Raw genomic sequence first — 27006 nt, forward strand, 5'->3', positions numbered from 1 at the left:
AATACAATGAAAAACACTAAGATCCTTAAACTCCACTGAACACAAATAACACTACAATAAAAGAACCCAAAGTCCTGCAAAAATACAAAGCCCTCCATTTTCTCCATGCTGAGCAGATGGTTAGATCCTCAGATTTCCACTTCCAGCTGTAATTACTAGAATGACTAGCATTTCTGCACTTTCGAGTGTCCAGCAATCTATTTAGAAGCTAAAAAATGGAATGCAACTTTGGACTCTCATTTTTAAATCTCAGCTAGATCTTAACATTATGCCACTTCATAATATGTCAGAAATAGTTGAAATAATTTCAGATCCACTTATTTTTAACTAATAAATAGCTTTAACTAAATCTAAATTTTAAAGTGGAAGAAAACCACCAATGTGTGTTAAGCTTCCATTTAATGTGATTAAAAACAGGTGAACACAAATTCCTGAACACAGAGTATATTTCTTTTACCTTTTCTCTTACAAGTAACTAGGTCTATAAGAAGTAATGATAACCATCCCACACAAGCATGGAGGAAAAAGATTTCAAAGTAATGGCTTCACCCCTATTTTAGGTTCAGCAAACCAGCTCTATTTTCTACCAGATTCTATGTATATAATGGGACTTGATGCTTCAGAAGCACTAAGATAATAATGCAATTCAGTCTCCTAATTCTCCTGTGGAGTACTATTCTCAAGAAGAAAAAACAGATACACCTAATAAATTAAGAGACTGACTCGAGTCTGTACATATGTGCTGTTACTAAACTGTGAAATGAACCCAGATCCTGGTTCAGTGTTCCATCCACTAGACTATTTTAAAGCAAGACAGTAGCAGAACCCTTGGGAGATTTAAGGATTTTTTACTTACTGTGCCGACTGGTGACATTTACAAAACTTTAGACAACATTAGCACAATAAGCTTATTAGCACAATACATTAAAAATACTGGAGAAGATAAAAATACATTTTAAAAATCCTTATCTGAATCTGTTAGGTTGTGACATTCTGTTCACTTCAAGAAATACCTTCCTCCTCTCTTGATTATTTAAGCTGTTCAGACTGTCTTTCCCTTTCCCGACATTTGTGGTAAGGAAAAGACCCGTTTAAGACAACATGATCCCAGTAGGTATTAGTGACAGTTGTGGATACTACAAGTGCATTATTATAAAAGAACCATTTCCAAGATGGGAATTCCACGAAACATGCTTAGCGACTAGAGATTCAAAATTTATCAAGACATACCACAAAGGTTCTTATTCTTGCTCAAGGCCATGCCCTTGGTGAATAATGATGTCAAGGCAGGTCTGTGAAGACAGAACCTTTATGTTCAACATAGTTTTAATATATTCCTTTTCCATGCACAGAACCTGTTACATGCTTGCAAATTGCAGGATTCCTCTGTAATCTTTTCTTTTACAAGGAAGTGTTATATCCAGTAATGATACAGTATATCATTACTTGATATGATTATACTTGGAATTCAAATTCCCTTAAATAAATGTCCATTGCTCAAATTCCTCATATCCTCAAATTCCTTGGATTTATTATTTCATCAGAAGAACATGGAGAATGTTTCCATAATACTATCTTTCATTCCATCACCACTTACTGGTTCTCAAAAGATAAACTATGAGTTTTGGTTTTCCTACAACTTGTAAGGAGTTCTTGGCTCATTTAATGTGCATCTTTCAACTTTCTTTGTCTTTGGCGAGTACAGTAATACAATGCTGTGCAAGATTAATAGATTTCAAGGCCAGAAGGGACTACTGCGATCATCTACTCAGACTCCCCTCATCACACTGGCAACAGGATTTCCCCGCGTTAGTTCTTGTTTCAAGCCTGATAGCTGAGGTTCCATTAGAGCATATTTTAATTAAAAATATTCCAGTTGTGGAGAATTCTTGGTACCCTTGAAAAATTGTTCCAACGGTTAATTACCTTCATTGTTAAAAATAATCATGCTCTATTTCTTCTCTCTTTATCCTCAATAGCCAGATACCAAGTCTCATCATGTACTTGCCCAATAGACTGAAGAGTCCTCTGTTATTAAATTTCTGCTCCCCATGTAGTAGTTATAACTATGATCAAGCTACCTCTTTAAATGCCACATGCATTTATAGTAGGGGAAAAATACACATAATATTGTTCAGTGGTGTGTTACCATGTAATTAAAGATAGAATCACAAGGCACGCAGAGAGGGAATAGCATAAAAAACTTAACGCTAATGTTCTCTGACTGCAGAGTATGCAACAATGTAACTTTTTGCTTTGTTTTCAGGTTTTATTTTTAATAGAGATATTACTAAAATAGAATTAATTATAATCTCATCTAAAAATATAGATGCAAATGAACTATACCAATCTGGTTCCAATAAGCATTTTGTAGTGTAGAAGACTGTAACGCATCATCATTAGGAAGATTTCATTAATGACTGTGTTGTGTGCTTTCCAGGCGAGCACGGGCAAACATTCAAAGCATCATTAACAATTTTGGTCAGTACCATAAATGCTGGTCTGCATGTTTATATGTTTGTGTATGCAATACCTCTGACAGAAGACAGAATTGTTTCTTTCCAGCAATGAAGATACACATACATGATCCAATAATCAAATATTTAAATAGAGCCTATATCTGCATTGGAAGAAATCCATGTCTTTAGGTAAAACTATTGTGCCTTTTTTTTTTTTTTTTTTTTTTTTTAAGAAATCTCCAACCCTGCAAAACAGTAAAAAAATCTTTGGGTGTTTTTTTATTAATAGACTTTTAAGAATTCTCAGAGCTATCATCACCACTGGGATGGTTCCTGTCTTTCATCGACAATCCCAGAAAACACAGGACTTGCAATAAAGATATTCTAAAAATATAAATTTCTGAGTTACTAAATCACAGATCTTAAATCAGGTTACTCACTATGAATTAAGATGTCCAAAATGGTGCTAAAACAGGGTGTGGGGCACAAAAGTTGATCTCAGTGCCCACTGTAGCCAACATATATTTGGGGATTATACACCACATATATTTCACAGTAGTATGTCAAAGCATTTTCCAAGCATTCCTCAAGCAAACACCATAACACATCTGCAGAGCAGCAAAGTATGACTATTTCCATTTTCTAGATGAGAAACGAGACTGAGAGAAGTTGCCTGGCATGGTGATGGCAACGTTGGAAAAAGAACATTGATTTGCCTCTCCCTTCTGCGCTTTAAGTGGCAGTCAGCATCATCTCTTCCAAAAGGCAGAAGTAGCTGGACTTCCCTAAGTACAAACTTGAAAATTTCACCTTATGAATAAAAAATGTGCCCTAAAGCCACAAAATAAAGCCATTTTGCTAAAAATGAGATGCCAATACTGTGAAGAGAAGGAGTAAGCAGAGCAGGAAGAAGATGTTTTACAGCTCTCTTCTCCTTCTAGACATTTTTAAATTGCCTTTGGGTATTGATAGACATTTTATATCTTATATTTATGGTGAAAATGGCCATCTGTTTCAACAGATTGTTTAAAAGAAATGGAGCTGTGGACAATCTGTCTCAGACTTTAGAGGTGAATGACTAACTTCATTTCATAATCAAGTTCAACCAAATAAGATGTGCCTGATTTCCAGACTTCTACCAGAATACTATGGAATGTCTCTTCTTGATTAGATTAATTTACAGGTGGGAGAGGGACAGAAAAATGTCCCTCTAAATATGACAACATATTCTGCTTTACTTGAGTGCCACCCTCAGGAGCTCATGTGAAGTGGAGGTAAGCTTACCTGTCGAAGATTCTCTGGGGCTGCTGCAAGCTATACATAACATGAGCCATATGATCTTTAGCAGCAACAACTTCTGGAGGAGGATCATGTTTATTCACAGCAGCAACCTGTTTCCACAGTTTAGGGGCAAAAGAACAAGAACAACGATGTAATTGTTTCCAGCTGCAATATGCTTCGCAGATCACTACGAATAATGATGGCTTCGTATTTATGAGGGTCAGTCTTTGTATTTGGGTTCTCTGTGAGCACTCCACTACATAAATCTTTTCAGGGGATTTAAGCACAATTTGATAGATGGATGGAAGGCAGCCAGACGTAGCGCACTATCTTTAATATATTCAACCTACTGGAAAGCATACAGAATGCCATATAAGATGCAAAGTAATTTTGCTTAGGTTTTAATTATCCATTAATTTGCATCCTCTCAGTGCTGGTGGAAGATGCCGAACTAAAATCCTTAGGGACTGAAGCCATTCATATATTTGTCAGAAGAGGAACAGAATGGGCATTAACAAAGTAAGCAAAGTACAATTTTTTCCTGACAATGCATTTCTGTCTTTCCTGGGAGGAAGAGCACTCAGACTCCAAGGATTCCCTCCATCCATTCTGTTGAAAGCTCTATTGAGGGTACTGACCACTAATGAGTTGTATATTTTTTGGTATTATTAATGCTACCCACTCAGAAACAGGTTAAGAATTACTGAGTCGTTTCACATAAACCGTCAAATATCAACTAGCCAACACTGCTGCAAAATACTGCCGTGAGCTCTGATGACAGCCATGCCTGTAGTAGCAAGTAGTATGGTGTAACAGGAGTGGAACTTTAAAGCAAAACATTCAGTACTCTGGACCCAGTGTCCACACTATTTTGGGGGGAGTAGGGGAAGGGAGCTCATTTTACTCTAGCTCTAGTTTGGTCCTTTGGTCTGAATTAGTGGCTAGGAGCACATTAGGTGCATCCTGGTGCACATCATCTGGTTAAGGTTAGTCCAAAAGAAGTCTAGTTCATATGCTGTAAGACTATTCTGCAATGAGAAGCAAGCATGGCAAGTTGGGCAACCGGGAGTTTCACTTCAAAACTACACTTCTGGTCTAAACTACAACATTTCTGTATATCCATTTTGTGTGTCAGTGAGACAGAAGAGCTGCTGCCTCTGAATTCAGTTTGATGAGACAGTTTATGAGGCTAGAGTAGATCTCCTAAAAAAACCTGCAGAGAGGATTTTCTGAGATAACTTTAATCATCCAGAAGTTAAGTGCTAGTCTAAACCAGTCATCCAGGCTTACTTTTACAGTCCACAGAGAAGGAAAAATTTCTTTAATATATTCAAAATTTTATTGGAAGGAAAATAGATTGCCACATAAGACAAAGAGTAAGATCAACATCTCGGGTAGGTGGGGTAAATTACACTCTGGTATCATCCCTTCTCTGTGTTCATGACAGAGAGAGCCTGGCATTAAACAAGAACCCTAATATTTATGCGGCTAAAGTTAGGAGTGATGAATTTCTTGTAAGGATCATTTTTAAAGGATAATTCCCTGAAATCCAACCCCAACTGGCAGCTGTTAATCCTGACAGTTCTAGCATGGCTTGGGCCCAAAATACTACATGCAGCAACCAAATTACAGTAAAAGCGGCACAGGAGGGAAAGGTTTCTCTTACAATAGAAAGTTACTGTAAGCAGTCTGACGAGGTTTTCTGGGGGGAGAAGATTTTACAGTGAAAGCTGTATGGAGCAGAACAGGAAACAAGCATCAGTATAACTTTCGGAGTTCACTTTGCTGTACACGACACTAAAAAAACCCAACAACGGTATTTTAGAAGTAGCACAGTGGTTACCAATTTGGAGTATTTCATGAATGTAGTTGCCTGTTTAGATTCACTAGCTGAGTAACAATGGCTGCTAAGTACATTTCTTCACTGAACAAAGCTTTTAGGGAAGCTTTGCATTTTTACATACCATAACTGCTCCAGAAGTTCTGTAGATATATATCTGGATTTAAAAGCAAAAGTCTCTGAATTTGTAGCCTCTCTTGGGGGCTGAAACATGGGAGATTTGTCACACCCAAATGACTACAAAGCTACATTGGCATGCACAGTTTTTTTATATTCTTTATTTAGAATATAAAGAGATATATATATAGAAAATCATCCAGAATGATATGATGTTTACATACCTTTTCTTTTACTGAAATCTTCTTGAGATCCAGGTCTGTTAGTTGGAGCAACATGAAAATCACCAACAGCCAATAATCCTTTTGCTCCTGAAGGACAAAGTTTCCACTTTGACATAAAGTACTTAACTTCATCAATCTAATATTTAATTTCAATCGGTTGAAATTAAATTGGCCTTAATACATTGCAACACAAAAAGCTTTTTACCCTGAAGGATGTCGATACACTGTACAAACTGACCCCCCACCACAAGCTTAGCTTCTGCAACAAAAGCTAATAGTTGTTCAAAAGTCTGCAATATATTGTTCAAAAGGTCAAGATGCGAATTTAAAAATCACCACCAAACCCACCAGAACACCAAGAAAGACTGTTGGAGAAACAAAAGCATTATCTATACTGAGATTATGCATTAAACTATGATTAATACTTCTAACCTTAGTAGTACTGTAGCAACTTTAAAAGAGAATTTGCATTATAAATTCGTCATCATATATCCTTTTAAGTCTGAGACAATAAAAAAGAATCATTAAAAATCAAATTAAAAAGCTGACACTGACAAGTTCCTGAAGCTTCTTAGTTCTAAAACCAGTAAGGCCCTGTTAAAACAACTGAAATTCAGACAGCTGTCTTAAGATGACTGTTGCTTGTATAAGTTATTAAAACAGTAATTGAAAGGAATAGGATCAGACTTTGCTTAGGGGAAGGACATCTAAACAGAAAAAGGCTTTCAGATTACGGAGGACCAGGGGCAGCCTATTTTGGATGTTTTTTCATGCTAATTTCATGGTGTGCCATGACAGACCATTCTCACGAAAGCCAATACAAAACTGGTGATTACAGAAAGCAGAAGTTAAACCCTTAACATTTTTCTTCTCTCTGACACTGGAAATCACTGTAAAATTCAGATATAATTTAGAAATCACAGAAGTCAGGACAGAATCATCTTTGATAACTCAGGACAAATTACAAATGCAGAGTCAAAGTCAGAATTTCTGATATTTTGCAAATGTCATTGTTGTTGATAAAATTGATGTTTAATTCATTAATTGAGGAATATTATGGGAGCCATAAATGAGAACTGAGTAAATCCTAAAGAAGAAAAGAAGATACAGATTCCAGAGACACATGATTTTAAAAGGGGTACTATTAAGTTCCTCTGAGCTTTTCCCAGGAACAATTGAGTACAGACCTTCAAAGCAAACAAAAAGGGGATCGTTTCCCAAACAAAAATCATGGCATACTGTGAGTACAAACGCAGAAATGGATTCACAAATGGAATTAATAACATTCATGGATTTACTACATGGATATTAAACATCGTGATTCATAGGGAGCTTTGGTTCAGACAAAGTTCCCAGACAAAGGTAGGTAACCACGCCAGGGAAACCATCACTCATCATTTCTTGCACTCATTCCCTGAAATGACCTGACCACTCTCAGAGATAGAAACTGAGGCTAAATGGATTCTGGTGTGATCCAAAACAGCAGTTCTAGGTTCTTATTTTTAGCTTTCTCCTTAGTTCTTTCTTACCTGTACAGGATTTTTTAAAAGATTTAAAACTCTGAGGAGAGGCAGATCTTTAATACATTCAAGTTCACGCAGCTCAGCAATCTAATTAGTGACAGAAACAGAGCGTAAATCAGCAGCAACAGAATCCATGATAATTATGAGGAAAAAAAAAGTATTTTAATCCCTGCTCTTAAAATCTGGACATAAAAAAAAATCATTATACTCACAAAATGGGTATACATGTTAACTGCATTCAATAAGGCACTTCTAGTCACAAAAGGCAGACAACTTGGATGTTAGCTGGAGAAGCAGTATAATACAGACAGCAATTTCAAACCACCTGCATTTTCTCAGTTCTTTCAAATGTCAAGCCCTAACGCATTTAGCTTTTATGTGGCTGATGTGCTTAAGTGAGGCAATTCTGCAGTTATATTTGCGCTTCAGTTGACTAGCAAAAAAACCTCCTTCTAAGAACAGTTTCTTTTCACTGCAGCTCAAGTTCATCCTACCTAAGTCGCAGCACTTGACTGAAAAGCATCAGCATAGTTGTCCTTGGCTGTCTGTGTCCAGAGGGTGATGCATTCCACTTAAGGTCTCATCTAACCACAAAGGAAACCTGGGTTGGCTGCACTCAGGCACATCAGATAAGCATTAGAAGTTACCTGGGATTAATCAAAGTTTGTGTGCCCAAAGCAAAGTCACACTAGAGGCACTCATGCTAGACCCTGAGTGAACAGTTGTAAGGCTCCGATTAAAACAAAATGGGTCAAATGGAATTCACATTGTCTCATTTTAGCCATCTGTTAAGTTAGTCCAAGTCAGTCGCTTAACCTCACTTTATAATCAGTGGATAGAGGCAGTTCCAGAGGTCATCTGATCCATGGTAGGCTGGAATGAATTGCCTTGTAAGGATACCTGTTTTTCCTCCACTGCTGAAAGACTGAACCTAGAAGACTTCAAATTCTATCCCTAACTTAAACTCAGCTTATGTAAAGTGTCTAAAAACATAAACGTCCACCATAGCCTATCCAATATTCATTTTGGGACAACAAGAAGCCCACCATGGAACAGTTTTGACCAAGTTAAACGTCACTTGGGTGGATTCCCTAAATAAATGATAGAATGCCAACCATCAACATTTGAAAAATCACTGAACATGTATATGAGAGACATGATTTGCGGATAAACCTATCGTGCCTGTTTTTGAACAATCAAGCATTTAAGATCATTCTGGGTGGTAGTGAGCTGAAGTAACTCGGATCTTTCTGTGTTAATTAATTAAAATTCTCTTTTAATTATTCTTCAGAAGGAAATGTTCAAAAAATGGTGACTCATTAAACAGCTTCAATAACATCATTAAAAGAGGCAAATTTTGATGAGGTAAAATTAATAGCTTTTGCATGCCATAAAGAACAGTGGAAACTATATGAGGCAATGGAAGTGGTGTTATTAATGCTAATAGCAACCATACTATTAGTTTCCTGTCTTGTGCAATTGATGTACCTTTAAATGTCAACCTGAACACAGTGTGAGAAAAAGAACTCATAGTGTCTTGAATTAAATCCTGTAAAGGTATCTTGCAAGTGGGGAAAAAATGACAGAAAATGTTCAATTCCCGATTTATACTTTTATTTCTTATTTTCTTAGATTTTTTTTTCACATGCAGATCTGTCTTTGATGTCAAAATGATTCATGAATTGACGGTGTTTTCAGTTAAGGACACTGGACGCTCAATATCAAAAGTATTATGTATATATGGCTTGAGTTTCAAAATTCAAATACAAATGAGTTGGATTGTATCGTACTTCCCTTGAAAATTCTGCTGCATAACAAAAGCCACTTTATAATAGAGTACATGCAGTTCTGCCTTACAGGAAGTTTCCAGCTGAGAGCTCAGAAGAATCTGTGGTCATAAAATTGGGCTGAGAGATATTAGCAAACCCTCCTGAGGCCTGGCAGTAGAAAAGCTGTGATGTAAGTAAAGATCCTCAAGAATAATCAAGCTGAAAAAGCTGCATACTCATCCCTATCTTATCCACTCAAGGGAGCACTGTTAGTTCTTTATGTACGTGAGCACTAAATACTACAGAAGTGATACCTACATAAAGATAAACCCGTCTATAGATATTAAATAAGGCTGGAGGAGTACACTATCAATCAACTCGTGAAACAGCATTGGAGTGAAGCACCAAAGGAAAAAATGTCATGTTTTCTAATATTCATTTCTTGCAGTGTTGTAAGATTTTTTGATTAATCCTTAAAGGGATTGAATTTTAGAAAAAAAAAAAACAAAAAACAAACCCCCATTCTTAGAAAAAGCTGAGATCAGTATTAAGTACGCTACCTGGTTATCCTCTAGGTTGATTGTCTCTAATAGATCATGTTCCTCCAAGCCTTCTAGACTAGTTATTTTATTGCTAGATAGGTCCAGCTTCTGTAGAGTTTTCAAGCTGTCCAACCCAGTTATCTTCTCAATCTGGTTAGAGCTCTAAGAAGAAATGAAAGCATATAAACTGTTGATGAAGTTTTACAGATGGAAAACAACATTCCTGAGGAAGAAGAGAGTTCACTTTATTATTGAGAATCCTATTACAAATAGGCCTTTTATGCATTAGCCTCATCTTCATCTTGAGATGATATATTACAGCTTTCCATACTGCTCAAGGAAAAAAGAACTCTCTTCTGACTAACTTATCTTCAACTCACCTTGAACAGCAGCGAGAGACAACAGCAATAAAAAGAGCTCTAGCGTTCTTTTAAAGCTGGTACTGGCTAAAGGGTACTCTTGTCACTATCCAACTCAAAATTTAGAAAATAGATATGCACATAAAATTATAGAATATATATACATAAATACATAGAATTTCCCTCTGTAATCATGGTTATATTTACACTTATGATTACAGAATAAATAATGAAAATATTATGGTAGAACAATACAGCACTGTCTTCTTTGGACTACAGGCAGTCTATAAAAATATCTCTAGGATACACAAGTTCATCTTAATGCATACTAAGTGAAGGCAGACTTTATTTACTGTCAGTGACAGCATGCACAGAAATGTTAAAAAAAAAAATCCCAAGCCCACCTTACTGTAAATTCATCTAGACTCTAACACAAGAAATGACCCAAGCTTTTGAGAACTCATAACCAACTATCATTGTTTTACATTCCTTCCAAACAAGGTACAAGATAGAAGACCTAAATTTATCACTGGACACCAGATGGCTTCATTTCTCAGGGCCTCACAAATCATATACCCGTTTCTGCTTCGAACTCCAAATAGGTATAACATGCTAGGTTCTGTACTCATCTTTGTCCCAGTGGCCACATGTACCCAGATGGCCTCTCAACATGATTCTTTCTGTATAACCTTGCAAGTTATATTTTTCCATCAGCATCACCTTGTGCTGAAAGCTTAGAAGCCTCATATTCTATTAATAAATATTTAGGAACTATTGAAATAAATAAGCCAGCTGACTCTAATGTTAATCCAGTTGTCTGTCCTTGACATTTTTCCTGACTTTTAAATGTTTAATTAGGTTATTAATAGCATGGAGGCTCCCTCTTCTCTTCCTGTTCTTCGTTAGACCTCTGTTTAATAGGATACAGCTCAGAGCTCTAGTTGCAAAATGCTGTGCAAGAGGTGCACATAAAATGCTGTGAACAAAAGGGATTTGTGTAGAGATCCTTTTTTGCAAAGCATAAAATTCCTAAGAGTCCAGTTCATTAGAGCTGCACTTCTTATTTTTTGCAAACATAAGCAGAATAAAGGCTTTTTGGTATAGCTAGGCAGTATTCACAGTTTTTGAAGCCCTTCTTCCAAACTTCAGACCTTACTACTCTTTCAACCTAAAAAGCTCAAGGGAAAATGGAAAAGAAAGCTGAATCAATGGGAAGAGAGGGGATGACTGCTCCCATGAAAAAAGAACTGCATTTTATTCTAATTAGTAAAAGAAAATGCTATGCTAAAATCCGTCTATTTACATAATTTCCACATGACTATCTACTTTGCTAATTAAAAAAGACAAGCAGTTGTATAAATAATCATATAAGCATGTAAGAACCAAAACTGAAGAACATGTTCATATTAATAAGGCTTAGCTGTTAACACAACCTCCAAAACATTTGACAGAGCAGATAACCATTACTAACAGAATTATTCTTGGGCCTTTTAGCAGATGAGGAAATCAGTGCACACAATGGTTGAGCGACTTACTGTAGTTCTCCCTGAAGAAAGCATTTAGAGAAAAGATCTTCCTGTCAGCTTAGATTGTCATACTCCTATAGTTCATTTCAGAACTTTTAGAAGTGATTTTGCCAATCCGAGTTAATCTTATCCACTAAAAATGAGACAAAATTCAGTTTTATTGCCACTAAGGGCATAACTGGAAGCTACTGAAGGCATTATATATTTGAAATATATTAAAAATACGTTACTGAACACTATTTGAATATATTATTCAAAACATACTACTGTCCACTTTTAAATGTGAATACCTTTCCTGAATATCAAAGCAGTAATAAGTACAAGGGCCAATCAGGCCTTGATGGGTACAGACCTTAGTTACTCTTTTCTATATCAATTACTACAGAACCGAAGAAAAATCTTTAAAATTTTAAAAGGATTGGAAAAGAGTATTTCTATTCTTGATAAGGGATTCATTCACTTTACCTAAAATATTTATGTAGGTGCTTAAAACTAATGTAGCAAATATGAGCATATTTCTATGTATGTTTTTTGGCACTCATTTTTAAAATCCCATTAAATATTTTTTAAATTATTATTACAAAGTAAAACCTATTAAGAAGTAGCCTGTTGTATTTTATACCAACTGAATTGCATTAAAACCAGTTTTTGCTTGTGTTTCTGCGCAACCTCTATATTGATGGCTCTTCCTATTACGTATCTCGAAATGATTTACAAGAAAGCGTTGGTATTATTAAGGACATTTTACAAACATGGAACTGAGGAACACTGAGATAAAGGTCCCAAGACCTGTAAAAAAGCAAGAGGCATGCAAAGAAGTGTAGGCATTGACAGATAGAGGTCTCTATTTGGCCTAGTTATCCTTGGCTGTCTTCATAACCAACAGAGAGAAATGGGCACTTCCAAGGCCTGATGCATCTTGTGTTAATGTAGAAGACAGCAGCTGGATCAGAATAATGAAGTACTTTAAGTGTCCATTTCTCTCCACTGAATTTTGAGGCAGCAGGAACAACTAGCTCACGTGCAGTTGTCTACACTGCAGAAATCTGAAGCCAGATAAGATAAATCCCACTAAAGCATCTAGAAATATAACTAGGGTTATATATACAATTTATTTGTTGTATTTAAACAAATATACCCTAGATATCTTGATGGAAAGCTGACAATATAAAGCTTCCAATCTCGTTATAAGATCCTTAAAAAATTAAACAAAGATCCTTTAATAATATATCAGATTTGCATACTAAACTTGACTTGTTTTCTAAAATGAACGCAGGCTTCTCAGTCCTCGCTTTTCCCTCTCCCGTCCTAGCTCACTGCTATCATGAACACAACTTTATGAGGAAATGTACTTTAAAAAAAAAAAAAAATCTTCATTGTTTGTATTGTGGGACTTGCACAGTAAGTAACTTCTTACACATCACCTAAGCAACGGCAAAACCTACCCCGAGCAAATGCAAAATGTCTTTGGAGAAATTCAAAACCCAGCTGGGCAAGGCCCTGAGCAACCTCCACTGAAGATGGCTCTGCTTTGAGCAGGAAGCTGGATCAGACGACCTTCACAGCTCCCTTCTAACCTATATCATTCTGTGATCCTGTATTAATAAAAAAATGTGTCCAGTATTACACATATCTCTGAAAATTTGTTATGTAATTACCTTCACATTTATTAAGGCATTATTATTGATAAAAGACAGACAGGAAAACAACTAGAATTACTTCTTTCTTACCAGATTGAGTATTCTGATAGGTAAATTCTCAAGGCCACTGATTGCAATGAGTCTGTTGTGGGACAAACTAAGATGAGTCAGACTGTGACACTTCTCCAGTCCTCTTATCTCCTCTATGTTATTAACTATACAGAGGTTTTTGCATTTAAGGAAAATAACCAAACACAAAACCTTAGCAATAATTAGTAGCTAAATTAGCCAAGAAGCTGAATTTTATGGTAAGGGGAGCTGGACATCAAATGCTTCATGCCAAGTAGTTTAAAACCCCAGCTGTTCCCACCCACCCCTTTCTGAAGCTTACTGCTTCCTTGCTTGACTGACATAGCTTTTTGTGGGGCTGCAGGACAAGTGACACTGATCCAGCTAGAAATATCCTCTCCTCGTTTCTGGAGGAGCTTTTAACTCAGGTAATTTCTTTGACCTGGTTTACAGCGCAGCCCTTCAAGCTGGCATAACCCAGCCGATGGCAAATCAAGAAAATAGTGGAAATGAGGGAACAGGAGTGTGGGGAAGGAACTACTTTGCCGGCATCTCACAAAACTATGCTGTAAATTTCTGGTCCTCTCATCAGATGCATATGCACAGGCTAAAACATAGGGGTCTTTATGCCTTTGACTTTAACTGGGCACCAGTCATGTTAGGTCAGCTGTAGAATACAGGAGCATGGCTGAGTCACCACAGGAAGGTGTGATCTTTTTACATTTACAGACTACTTAACGTGGCTCCAAACTGACCTTGACCTCTAAGCATTATACACAAATTATCCAAGTAATAATAGACAACAGCAATATATGGGTTATTTCATTCTAACATTAATATTCATCTAACATTAACATATAACATTCATAACATTAAACTCAAAAGCAGCACTAAAAGTAGTTAGGATTCCTCTCAGCAAACTTCAGCATTAACATAACTACCCAGATTCCTTAAACAAAGTATGTTTCCTTTGACAACAAGCTATCTCAGATTGCTCTCTTACAATGGGATGAACTGCAACTCTCTTACAATGGGATGTACCTGACTCTGTATCTCCCCACTGTACCGAAATTAGATAACTCTGATCCAGGCATCTGATTGTTTGGTGACCAAAGTTAGGCAAGAACTGCACTCATATTGTAAGTGTCCAAGCTGGGACTACTTACATCAAAAACCAAGAAATGTAACTGTGAAAAAAATAGCCAGAACATGCAGGGGACAGAGAAATACCTTTAGGGAAACACAGAAGAAAATATTTTTCATTGACTTGAGAGAATGAACTCTGCCTGCAAAGAGGGGCAAGTGAGTTTTCATTCACGTTTCTAGTCTTACCAGGCAGTGGACAAATTATCAGGATTTTTTTTCTCTCAGTCTGAACAATATTGTAACCAAACAAAATGTAAGCTTAGCACGAGCCAATAGAATACTCTTTAATAGCTGTGACCTGACTCTGTTTTTTTCCTAACTGCATGCCTACATAACGACTTAATTGTACGCTACCTAAGTTGTACACTCACAGGCCTAGATGAGGAAGGAGAGGAGGAGAAATGAGCTGGTAAGCACAGATTTATCTTTGCATAGGACCTCACACTCGGTTGTCTTTGTCATTTAGAAAAGAAATCAAAACCATCCACAGGCACTGGTATTTGACAGCTATTCATTGATTTACATACAAAATGGGACTGCTTCTCTCTCAACTGAGGAGGAAAAGTTTTGGCGAGGAAAAAATATTGTTTAAGCCATAAGCATCAATATGAGGCAGCAAATTGCTCAGCACTAAAAACTAATACAATCAGTTTTAGTCTTTTAATGACTCACTATAATGCTTTGTCAGATATTATTGCCCAAGCTGTCTTCCTTTCTCGTCTGGGCAGTTTCCTCCTTGAAAACTCATTTATAATCCTGTCAGGTGTGCTTGTGTATGCACCTGTCAGAAAAAAGTTACAATGACCTTACCATCTGCATCATAATTCACTTAAATATTGTAAGAAATAGTTAGTTACTGTCAACAAGAAATGCATGCCAAACTTTTCTGCTACTGCATGATATTTAATATAGTATTTTCATTTACGATTACAAAGAACAGGTTTGTCTGCCATGTCTTCCGCAAGGAGTGCTTGACGTGGGTTAGGAACAGCGCCACTTTGCCGTTCTAAAGTCTGCACTCATTTTCTCCTATTTCAGAGGGTCCCGTTGCAACTGTATGCATGAAACAGTTTTTCTCCCCATTTCAATGGCATCTTCATTGACAAATGAAGAAATTGAAGACAGCATGCTGCTGCATTGAAACCAAATGAAAAAATACTGAGTCAGATCCACAATACAAATCTCTGATCTTTTTTCCTTTTCATTTTGCCGTACGGTTTTTGCTCTGCAATGGAAAATTAGAATTGCAAAGGGATACTGTCTCAGTGCCATTTTCTCACAAGAATCATGTCACCTGCACACCTTGTAAAATGTGTGAATAATGTAACCTGGACACCTGCAAATGCTTTATCTGCTCCTACATGAAAAAGGCATTGTATTAGTATCGTTTGGTAATGGGCTACTTCGAGGACAAGAGACAGAGAAAAAACTGCAACAGCCTGCTGTCTTCTCCTTTTCAGAGAGCAGAAAATCAAGATGCAATTTATGAGGCAAAGAGGAAAAGTTCATGAGCCCTCGGGAAGCAATTGTAAGTAAGGCAGCAGGTCAACACGAAACTCCACAAGACCTTTCAGAAAGGCATAGGAGAATCTTTAGGGAGACTAAGAGTACTATGGACAGCCTTGGAGAAGTAAGCAATGAAGAAACTTAATCTGCAGGTTCATGTTTATCTGATTTCTGCCAGAACAGTGTTTCTAATCACACAAACTGGGTACCACAGTGAGCGTGGAAGGTGTGTAGCACAACGCCTTTGCTCTTGTGTACTTCCCTCAGCATACTCTAGGAAGTTTTCTCTCACTTAAAGCTTCTCTTCATTGTCATTAAATGGCCTTGTCCTCCACAGAGCCTCTACAGTCCCTGTGTAATTAGCTACGTCTAAGATTAAACCACATGCACCTTTTTCATTTAAGGGAGCTTAGTGTTCCAAGCTGATTTCCTATTAACCTTTCTTATATAAAAATACTGGGATTATTTATTACCTCTGCCATGCAAAGACAGTGTGATACGTCCTTTTTCAGTTTTACATGATGCAAACTGGAGGGTTTTTTGTGTTCCTCTAGCAGGCTAATACCTTACATATATACACAAACACCTTTAACACCAGGCATGCTGAAGTAAATTAAGACCAGTTTCACCACCAGAATTACAGTGTTTAATCTTGCTTCTAAAGACAAAACTGACATGAAGGAAAAGTACAAAGAAAACAGGTATCTATTTGAAGCAAACAGCTGTTCAGAAAGCAAACAAGCAACTTTTCTCCCATTCCCATTTCCATAAAGGATACAATCCAGCAAGAGTTTAGTAAGTGACCGGTATGCTGACAAATCTTGCATTTTAGGTATTTGATTGTATGAAAAATCTACTTCCTAAAGAAAAAAGGAGACAGAAAGTTACTTTTTTTTCTTCAGCACTTACAGCTGTCTTGTGAAACTAAACGGCTGTTACATTAAACTTGTGATCAAGGGTGTGGAAGAAACAGGAAGATCATTAATATTAATATTGGGACATAAACGGAAAGGGTCTTTTTTATGACACATAGAATTCACATTTTGGGAACTTCTAAAACTATACTTTCTTCCAACAACATTATCATTAATGGTCCTGTAATTATGCATACATATTAAAAAAACCTAACAGAGAAGACAGAGAAATACTGTTGTATTTCAAAACAGCCTCCTGCTTTTTATAACCCAAAGTGGGCAACTAGAAAACAACAGCAAAGGGAAGACTAGCACACAGCTACACTTTAAGTACGTGTTTCACAGAAACGACTGCCACCAGTCAATTTGAAAGGCAGGAACTGATCCCACTAAAGGTCTGATGAATTCGACAAGCAAGGAAAAAACTCTGGCTATATTTACCTCTGGCTAGAACAGTTAGCTGTATGATACACCTTCCCATGGCATGCCAGGGTTCAGAGTGTGAAAGAACATAAAAGACTGGAATGTGCAGTGTAAAATACCCAAACATTTGGAAAAGCTATTAAAATGTCAAATGAGGTAAGAAAGAAGAATAAGGAAGGCATAAAAATTAACTTTTACACATGTCCAAATACAAGGTCTAAATTAGATTTAGAAAACTGTTTTGAATTTAAACCTATAAAATGCATTTTTTGCAACTTACCTTGAGATTATTAGGTGGTTTAAAAGCAAAATATGTAGTCAATTCATTGTTGGAAGCATTCAGTTCTAGTAAGTGAGGCATGTGACTGATACAAGAAAGATCTAGTAACAAAACAAAATGTCAAATCCTGTGCATGAATGCATAGGTAAATGCAGAGATCGTTATGTCAAAATGTGATAATTATGTCCAATAGCAATCAAGAATCAATTTATAGTTACACATTCAGAAAGCGATGCTTGAAATGCAGAAATCAGATATTATATATATATATATGTATATAAAAATCAGATATATAAACACCTACTAGGAAAAAAGATGGTTTCTAAACCATGAAGAATAAATATTCAAGTTCAACATTAAATTCCCATTATGTCAACTGATTTGTCTATAAGCTGGAATATAGTTTTATATTCTAGCTACCTCTAGAATGACAGAGAGACTACCTCTGTCCTAAGTGATTAATTAGGGAAGAAAAGTATTTAGGCCACTACCGAAGACTAAATGACTAGTTGCTATGGAAAAGTCCCTGCTCTGTTCAGACCTAGCCTTCACAGACAAACCGTTAGTAAAATGAGCACAGAGAAGTGCCGCCTTACAAAAGTGCTGCTCTTATTGGACTCCAGCACCCCAAGTGAAATGAACTTGAAAGAAATAATGCAACAGGCTGCCATCACAGTTTATTCATTTTACTGTTAAATTAAAAAATGAGTTGAGGAGGATGAGGGAGAGGGAAGGAGTACAAGATGATGGAGTTTACCCCAGTCTCCAGCTGTTACCTTCTAAATCCAGGATATAATTTTTTTACATTTTGTCACCTATGGGAAACCTTGACAAAGGAAAGCCCAAGGCTGGGAAAACTGTACCAGACATAACTTTAAATATTATGACATCTGCACACATAAAATGTCAACCTTAATCTTGTATTGACATGCTTGCTTGCATTTTATCTTTGGATAATAAACTGGACAATAATCTCCATGTTCCCACTGATAAGCATATGCTGGTGCAGCTGTTGGAACAGTCCATACATCATTCTCAAGAAGATCTAGCCATTGCCTCAGTCTGTAGCACTGGGGTAGTTACGCCATTAAAATGTAGACCAGGCTTTGTGATATTAAAGCTACATGGTACAATGCATTTCTCATCTTATATGATTTCACAACCCAAGAATTTACTAGTGTATTTACTACATACCATTAATTTTATTATATGAAAGTTCCAGCTTCTGTAGGTGAATATATCTGGAGAGAATGTTAATGTCACTTAATTCACGACCCTGGAAAAATAAAGAAAAGAGACTTTAATAACTAGCTGTATAACCTCACTTGCTCTCCCAAGAGATACACAGTAGCAGGAGACATTGAAGAGGTGGCCCAAGGTCCCCCCAGCTGGATGTGTCAGAACAGGATGACATATACAGAAAGTGATGTTAGACGTGCAGACCAGCCATGAATGGAGAAAATGTCAAAAGAATACTTTAAAACACAACCAGGAGAGATAGCTGTAGCCAGGAAAAATGCCAGAAAAATAAGGCTGCATAGAAAAGGGAGCAGCAGCAAGTAATCTTCAAAAAGACACAATCATTTTAACTTTCTGAAGGGACAATGAATGCAGCATTCTCAGGTGTTTAGCATGTTCCTCTATTTTTTCTCCAGCTGGCTGAAGCAGAAAGATACATTTTCATACCCGAAGATTGGGTAAGGAAAAATCTTACTGCAGTTGCTGCTAAGTGAAAAAAACAATACCAATATGGCAGTTGTCAGCAGGACCCATGCTGTGTCTTGTCACAAGTCCCATGTACATGAAACAGCATTGACAGGTAGAGACAAAAATCTGCCTCTTGAAATTTTTTTACTAGACTATTTCTATACAGCTATTTTCTGTTAAAAAGAGGAAAACTTTGAGCAGAGAAGCACTTTACAATGATGTTCTTTGCTTATACTTACTGAAAGCGACAGATTAAGATAAACGTATTCGATACCAGCGGCTGAGCGCCCCAGCTTGTGGAGACCCTCAGCCACAGTGTCTTCATCCAACACTCCATCAGACTGACCCTATAAAATAGCAGAAGGGGGGGGTGGGGGGGGGAGGGGCAGGGGGAGGAATGGATTAAGGGGAGATTTATGAAATGAAATTCCACACTTGGTAGAATCTGGGGGCTGCTTGGGATGCAACCGGGAACAGGCTTTAATAAAAGTCCTCCATCAAACACTGCTTTCAGTGCTCCATCACCCTACTAAGGCACTAGACATTAGGAAAAATGATGAACAAAGTCCTCAAAACAGATAAATACAAACATGTCACGTACTAGCTCTATGCATTTAAAAAGGTTCAACAGGTTTTTTTGTTGGGATTTTTTTTTTTACCTTGTAGTTTATATGCACAGCTCTAAACAGGACCTGTTTCCAGAGATGTTGAGCCATGAAACTCACATTGACTATGGATGTTAACATCTCAGCAAATCAGCACTAACATAACCCCAGTGTTGTACCCCAATATGCACATTATTGGAGGCCCTTTAAATTTGTTCAGCATGAGCAGCTAGCGCTACTCTTCAGAGAACAATCTTTGCCAAAGAGGGTACTTGACAGATGGCACTAATGAACCACTGCATAGGTTTAATGAGAAAATAAGCCAATGGCTTGTGAAATTCCTATGAGCTTGGAGAAGTCACACAACAATTGCTAATCTAGGGACCAAGATAAATAATGTTGCAAATGGTAATCATCTAAATTATAACACCTACATGTTATAGCAATGGAGACTACAGATGCATTTCCACTAGGTAAAAATATGAGGTGATAATGCTGTGGCAGTGGACACCTTAGAGCATGGAGGAAAATATTCACTTGAGTCTAGGGGCTTATTTGATCTCAGGGCTGGGCATATAAACAGGAAAGGGGTTTAATTTGGTCATCCATATGCCAGCTTATCCTTAGTCTTTATAGAGCAAGGAGGAAGAGGGACAATCCAGAACTATCCTGGGCCCCATGGGGCTGGAAGGGACCCTAAAAAAAGGCAGAAATGAGAGGTGAGGGGAAACACATCAAACCAGCCTTTCCCCTCTTTGGGGAAATGAGAAATGACTACCTGGTGACCCCATCGACTCCCTCTTCTTTCCCCCACAACTACACTGAGTGATGAGGGGGGAAAAGGACTCTTCCCTCACGAGCACACCCCTCCCCACATAGCTGAGGGGCACTGAGCTGAACCTCTGTGCGCTGTGACTCCTCTTCCTCATCCTCCTTCTGCTTGTCCTCTTGGTGAGGCAGGCTGAGCTGTGGCTGCCGTCGTCTGCTGGGCCTGTCCTGGGGCAGCTCCCCAGGGATCCCCTGGGAGAGGTGTTGCAGGGGCCTATAAGAAGGGGGAAGCAGCTCACCCAGGCCGCCCTCTCCCCCCTTCTCCTCGGCCCCCGCCATGAGGTGTAAGAAGAAGCGAGGACGCGGAGGGAGCTGTGCTATCGGTGCTTCGCACTCGAGCACCACCCCATCACCCCTCCGACCAGGCTGCCGCCATCTTGTTTGCTCTCCTGTTGTCGTGGAGACGGGAGAAGCGCCACGCCCCCTGCGGGGAAGGGGATTCGCGCCAGACCCACAGCCAGCCAATAGAAAAGCGGCAGGTGGAGCGGTGCACGATGGGAGTTGTAGTTCCCTGCGCTGGGCGCGCTAGTAGGGCCGTCAGGCCGCAGAGCATTTTGGGAGTTGTAGTCCGCTTCACAGGCAGTCTCCTCAGGCGGTGCCACTCGGCTCGCAGAGATCCTTGTGTGGTTGAAGACACCGCAGCCGCCCTCATGCAGCCCATCACCCTTTCTCTTCTTCCCCACTCTTCCACAGCAGGGCTCTGCCTCCATTTGTGTGTGGAAGATCTGGACACAAGGTCAATACTGTCAGACAAATAATCTTCAGGGCACCGTTAACCAGCCATGAAGCCCCAGGCCAAAATGGGCTCTGTGCAAGATGGCAGCTTTGCTCAGCAGCACCATAACAAGAATAAGGGCCACACAGAGAGTCTGTGGCCCTGATTTCCAGTCAGCTGTTTTAGTCACAGGCCAGTCTGGGTTATCCTAGTTTTCATCTGGGAGGACTGGTGACTTTGATAATTCATATTGAGAGTGTCAGCCATCTGCTGGGGTGAAGTAATGTACTTCCTTTAGAAAAAAAATACCATTTCAGAACTGGTGGAAAAAAATCTATATAATTTTGCTGGAAACATTTGGGAAATAATGAACGATCAGGCTGTCACAGCGGGCAGAAGCAAAATGACAGCTTTTGAAATATCTTTACTTGTTGTCTTGTTTCTTTATCACCAGAGCCTGACCGCCTTCTGCGGTCGATTTGGGTTCAGGAGCGTGTGGACCCATCTTGGGGCGCAGTGCACCCATGGGTGGCAGCTGCCAGGGCGGGCGCCGGTGCTGCAAACTCCCCAGGATGATGGTTTTGTTTAGCCCTGCAAAGCAGGTGCTGCACTATGTTAAAAAGTACTGATTTGTTAGCATTCCTCTTTGAGGAAATAAAAAGCTCATCACACCATGTATCGGGGGAAGAAATAAAAAATCCCCAATTGTAGCCAACAACAAGCTTTGGGCCACAAAAAAATGTCTTACAGATACCAATCCACTCTTAATATAAATCTTAAGTAAAGATGCTAAAAATATTTGTGTGAGCATGTTTTGTGATTAGTTGAGTTGTGCACAGTAACCTCTTGGCTCCAGTCATGCCCTGTGGCAGCAAGTTCCACAAGTTCATTAGTGCAGAGTAAAAAAAATAAAAAGTTATTTGTTTTCTCTCATTTTAAGCCTCTTCTGTTCCTGGTCCATCATCTACCCTTCTTCTTAGATTGCAGACCAGGGTAAAAGGAGAATGTAAAGCCAGAAAATAAAGGAGGGTAGGAAGAGAGGATCTCCTAGGACGTCTCCAAATACAGGTCCCTGTGAGATGAACATGGGGAGGGCACTACTCCTCAAGATAAAACAATTTAATGTTGGGGACAAGGGATTCCTGTCAACTGCAGTAGGTCATGACAGCCTGGTGAGCCTTGAGAGTCTTGTAATTCTGCGTTTCAACGTCACGTAATTGCCTTCTCTGTGTTCATAAAATGACACCTGTCTTTGACTGCAATGGCTATTGCTTAAAAAAAAAAAGGGGGAGGGAGATATAAAAACTCCTTATGGACATTATCCACTGACTTTTATCTTTGTGCTTCAGGGAAACATTATGATAACTGCAATAAAGCTACCCCAAATTACCTTCCTTCATTATCTTGCTGGCCATAAATGTTAAAACCTTTAATGAGATTTACTCCTTTTCCACTAAGCACCCCGTGCCTCCTCCCACAGCCCCCTGGGCACAGAGGCTGCCCTGCAAAGGCTCTTCTCCAGATGATGCATGTCTAGGACTCTGTGCAGGGATGGGCGGCAAAGGCAATGGCTGGAGAGCTCGGGAAAAGATGGAAAAATCCTGAAAAAGAAGGAGGGATCTTATCTGGGAGTATGTTTTTGGGAGGCTTTTGGATTTGTTGTGATCTAGGAGAACAATTTCTGAACCATCAGAGCTACAAAGCCAAGTAGGAGCTGCTTGAGGACAGCAGCTACTTGCTCCCTATAGGGCTGCTGTAGCTGTTTCAAGCTTTCATGGTGTCTAGGATATTCCCTTTCTCAAAACCACACTGTTTTATAGTCTACATCTGCAGATTTCGCCTTCTGCGAACAGGGAAAGTCACTTTTTTGATGTGAACCCTGCACTCCCCGACTGCAGGATTATCAGTGCTGCTTCCCTCCTGCGCTGGGACTCCCTGTGATCACAAGACATGGCTGTCAGCCACCACATGCCCTCCTGGCAGCCGAACGCCACAGTGCATGGGTGAAACGACTGCTGCCCGTCCCCTCCTGCAGTGTCAAGTCACACGTTGGGCTGCAGACGGCACAGGAGGGCTGAACCACACCTGACCAGCCAGTCTGCTCGAACTGCCCGCTGCCATCTCCGTGCAACAAGCACAGAAGCACCATCAGCCAGGTGGGCTGAAACACAGAGAGCAAACGCTGAGCCCATACAAACGTCCCCAGTGCTTACTGCAAGCCTGAAACACTGGCTGCTTCATGGCGCCTTACACTGCACAGACCTCTTTGAAACAGCTTTCTGTGTGTAAAACCCTGCTGCAATGAGACAGGCCAGTCTGCTGACTCTCTCAACCGGCATGGGGGTTTTCTTACTGTGCCTTCCACGTTTGAAAACAGAGGGCAATTGGGTCACCCCCGTAGGACGTGGGACATCTTTTACCCCAGTTGCAGAAACATCTATCTTTAGCTGGGATTTGTTCAGAGGACTGTTAAAGGGCTTCAAGCCATCTGCAGTCTGGGCAAGCTTTGTGCTATGGAAAAGCTATGAGGTTTTTAGAGGGGAAAAAATACTGCAGAGAACCTTTTATTCTAGATCACACCTTTGGCTGAGTCTGACATCCTGCAACCACACAAGGAGGAGCACCCTGCCTACCGAGCCAGGTTGCTGCTGCAGCCAGAGACACCTACAGCAGCAGAGCCCTACCAGGACCTGGTACTGCTCATGTGGCTTTCCTGTCACTCAGCTGACGGCTGCTGGAGACTCAGGACAGAAGAGGATGACTTGGAGCCTCGCGATTGCTCTGGAGGCTCCGTCATCTGTGGTGAGTGGCAGTGACAGCCACCAAATGCAGATACTGCCTGGTGGCAGGACCCCCTGCCTCCAGTTTGTGGGGTGCATGGGGTGTGTGGTAGGCCAGAGAACACCACTGCAGCCCATGCAAAGCACAGTGGTAACATTTGGCTGTGGCTGGGCTTAAATCTCTTTGCATGCATGTATATATATGCCTTATTTTGTCCAGTGCTCTGCCTTTGCAACCTGGAAGCCAGCCAAATACCTCACTATTCCCCAGACTCCACGCCGGCAGGTTAGCATCAAGCGAGTGGCGAGCAGATGGGTGGCGTGAAGGCAGCTGAGATGCTTGGATTAACATGCAGTAGGTTTACGGGAAGATACTTGCCCGAGCTCTAAGCTCTCCAAGAGGCAAAGGCCACACGTAATCAAATTAATAGCTAGCTGGGCAGCTTGTCCGTGTAAGATGGGGCTGGAGATTTCATGGGAACAGATGATAGAAAAAGGGCAGGTCCGAATACAGTTTACATGGACTGCCATCGAGCTTGGAGCAGAGCCAGCAGGGCTAATGAGTTCTCATCGTGGAAGTGTCCCAGAGTTTATTTCCTACCATCTGGAAAATGCCTGCCCTTCCACTGGGATTTGTGATGCTTCAGACAGGAGAAGGGATTATTAAAACCTCAGAAACACACTTGTCCTCCCTCCCTGTCTCCCCCCACCCCATCTGTTTGGCTTGGCAGTGCAGGGACCGGCTGCCTGCTCATGTGCTTCGAGATGCAATGGCTCCTTTAAGACCCCTCTCGACGGGGGATGGCAACTGGAGTGAAATTAGCCTTATGTATTTTGGGCTGGAGACAGATTGTTCCTGAATGGGGCCGTTAAAAAAAGAAGCAGACTTGGGGAAACAAAATGCCTAGGTGGTAATGGTAATTTTGGTGGATGCAGAAAATAGTTGGGGTGGTGGGAAATGTCACCCCAGACCTTCTCCTTTCAGTGTCACATCCCTGGTCCAGCACAGCACATCCAGCTAGGGGATTACCCAGGACATGTTCTCCTTCTTAGCAGAAAGGATGAAAAATTGAGCTTTTTTTTCTCCATAAATCACATAGTGCAAATTGCAGGCTGAAAGCTAAGCATGGCCATCCCAAAGGGTCGAACACTGTCTGTCCATCTTCCCCGGGAGCCACATCCATTTTTATGCCTTGCCAAGGATTTGTGCACTTCCCTCTGCCTCCTCTTCATCCCTCTGTGCCCCAGCAGCTGCCATCACATTTTAGCTCCAGCTTCTCCATGGTCCTGGGTGGGTACCATTTCCTGGCAGGGTTTGGTATTCCCACCCCCAAAATGTTACTGTGCCCCCCTGGTTTGCTTCATTATTGTGCTCATCTGGCCACTTCTGGAAAGCAAGGCTGGCCAGGAACGTCGGAGAAGCCATTCACTGGCACCCGTCCTGTACCTCCATGGAGAAGGGTCAAATCTGAGGGGCAACTGCACAAAGTTGTGGGGTTTGATTTTGTGCCGGTGTCTTTTAAGTTGTCAGGCGAGCGGGGTGGGGGGGGTCAGCAGTAATTATGTTGTGGGATAATTGCTGGAGGTGACTTAGAAATTAAACTTATATTCACACTTTTAGGTAAGGTACAGCATTGAAGAAGATTCCCGGGTGGAATGCAGCTGACATGCAAGGCCATTCCGTGGAAGTTCCCTAGGCCTGTAACCTTGGACGTCGGTGACGCCAGGGGAGCTTGGTGTGCTGACTCTATGAAGGTATTGTTCGGAGGGTGGAGCGGTGTGGAGACGCTGCGGCCAGGCTCCGCAATTAAATGGGAACTCAAAGGTATTGTGTGTGACCAGTAAGCTGCACATTTGCTATCTTGGGCCAACAGTCTGTCATGTTTCTGACAAAATGCTGTCCTTTGATGAACTTTGCTCATTATAACATCATTATAATACCAAAACACACCTCCATCCCAAAAGCTACCCGCCTCCAAGGTGCGACCACCCCTCACTGAGCTTGCACTTTGAATTTTTCCTAGCCTATACCTTTAAAAGCGAAGCAAGAAAACTTTACACCAATCCTAAGCAAAGATGTATGACTAGAGTCACTCAAGCTCCACCCGAAAGGTGAAAGATAGTATAAAATGGCTTAAGAGAAAGTGAATGTTAGGGAAGACATCATTGTGTACCACTCTGACCTCTGGGATCAGTCGACGGGCTGAGCCTCTCTTCCCCCCCATCGGGACGCCTTTGGGTAAGAGTCGAACACTTGGTTATACCAAGTGCCTCCCCAGGAAACGTAGAAATCTCTCTAGAGTTGCTTTATCATCTTTAACGCATTTATAGCTGGCAGTGTCACTCATACTCTTGGTACTTGCACATGCTTTGCAGACAGTAAATTTATCACTGGTAATCCAAAGAACCTGTGTGTCTGTTGCTCTAATAAAATGCACTCTTTATTAATCTAGCCGTGGTAGTTATTGAACACGACCAGACTCTTAAAGTGTGGCTGTGATAGTTCATGCAACACGACTAGACTGGGGGTGCAGAGCATTTAAATTAACGCTGTCGCCTTAACTCTGATGAATGGCTGCATATACAGTCTTTAGAAAATAACCGTTGACCAAGTCTGAGACTAAGACTGGACTTAGCCGCACTTAGACTCCTCTCTGAGAAGGAGTTTAGAAAGCAAGGGGGTCCTGTCTGAACCTCGTGACTCAACGGGAGGGTCCCCACCACCTCTCAGCCACTCCTCAGACTCCTACGCG

General features: G+C 40.1%; 1 protein-coding gene across 6 annotated transcripts in view; it reads right to left on the reverse strand.

Moving 5' to 3' along the window:
* Window positions 1–21131, reverse strand: part of LRGUK (leucine rich repeats and guanylate kinase domain containing) — a 59534-nt gene extending 38403 nt beyond the window's left edge. For all 6 annotated transcript variants that reach the window (XR_012042999.1, XR_012043010.1, XR_012042982.1 and 3 more), the window contains exons 1-10: window positions 20831–21131; window positions 19565–19672; window positions 18813–18894; window positions 17619–17719; window positions 16780–16861; window positions 13371–13495; window positions 9774–9917; window positions 7451–7531; window positions 5922–6008; window positions 3744–3850 (exon numbers count right to left, since the gene is read on the reverse strand). Coding sequence is in view for 3 of the 6 variants with exons in the window: in XM_072864554.1 (XP_072720655.1) it covers window positions 3744–3850; window positions 5922–6008; window positions 7451–7531; window positions 9774–9917; window positions 13371–13495; window positions 16780–16861; window positions 17619–17719; window positions 18813–18894; window positions 19565–19672; window positions 20831–21037 (1124 nt within the window). In the remaining 3 variants the exon portion in view is untranslated. The remainder of the gene's footprint in view (window positions 1–3743; window positions 3851–5921; window positions 6009–7450; window positions 7532–9773; window positions 9918–13370; window positions 13496–16779; window positions 16862–17618; window positions 17720–18812; window positions 18895–19564; window positions 19673–20830) is intronic.
* Between the last annotated feature and the right edge of the window lie 5875 nt (window positions 21132–27006).

This window comes from Ciconia boyciana, chromosome 1 (assembly GCF_034638445.1).
Source record: "Ciconia boyciana chromosome 1, ASM3463844v1, whole genome shotgun sequence".
Classification (NCBI taxonomy): domain Eukaryota; kingdom Metazoa; phylum Chordata; class Aves; order Ciconiiformes; family Ciconiidae; genus Ciconia; species Ciconia boyciana.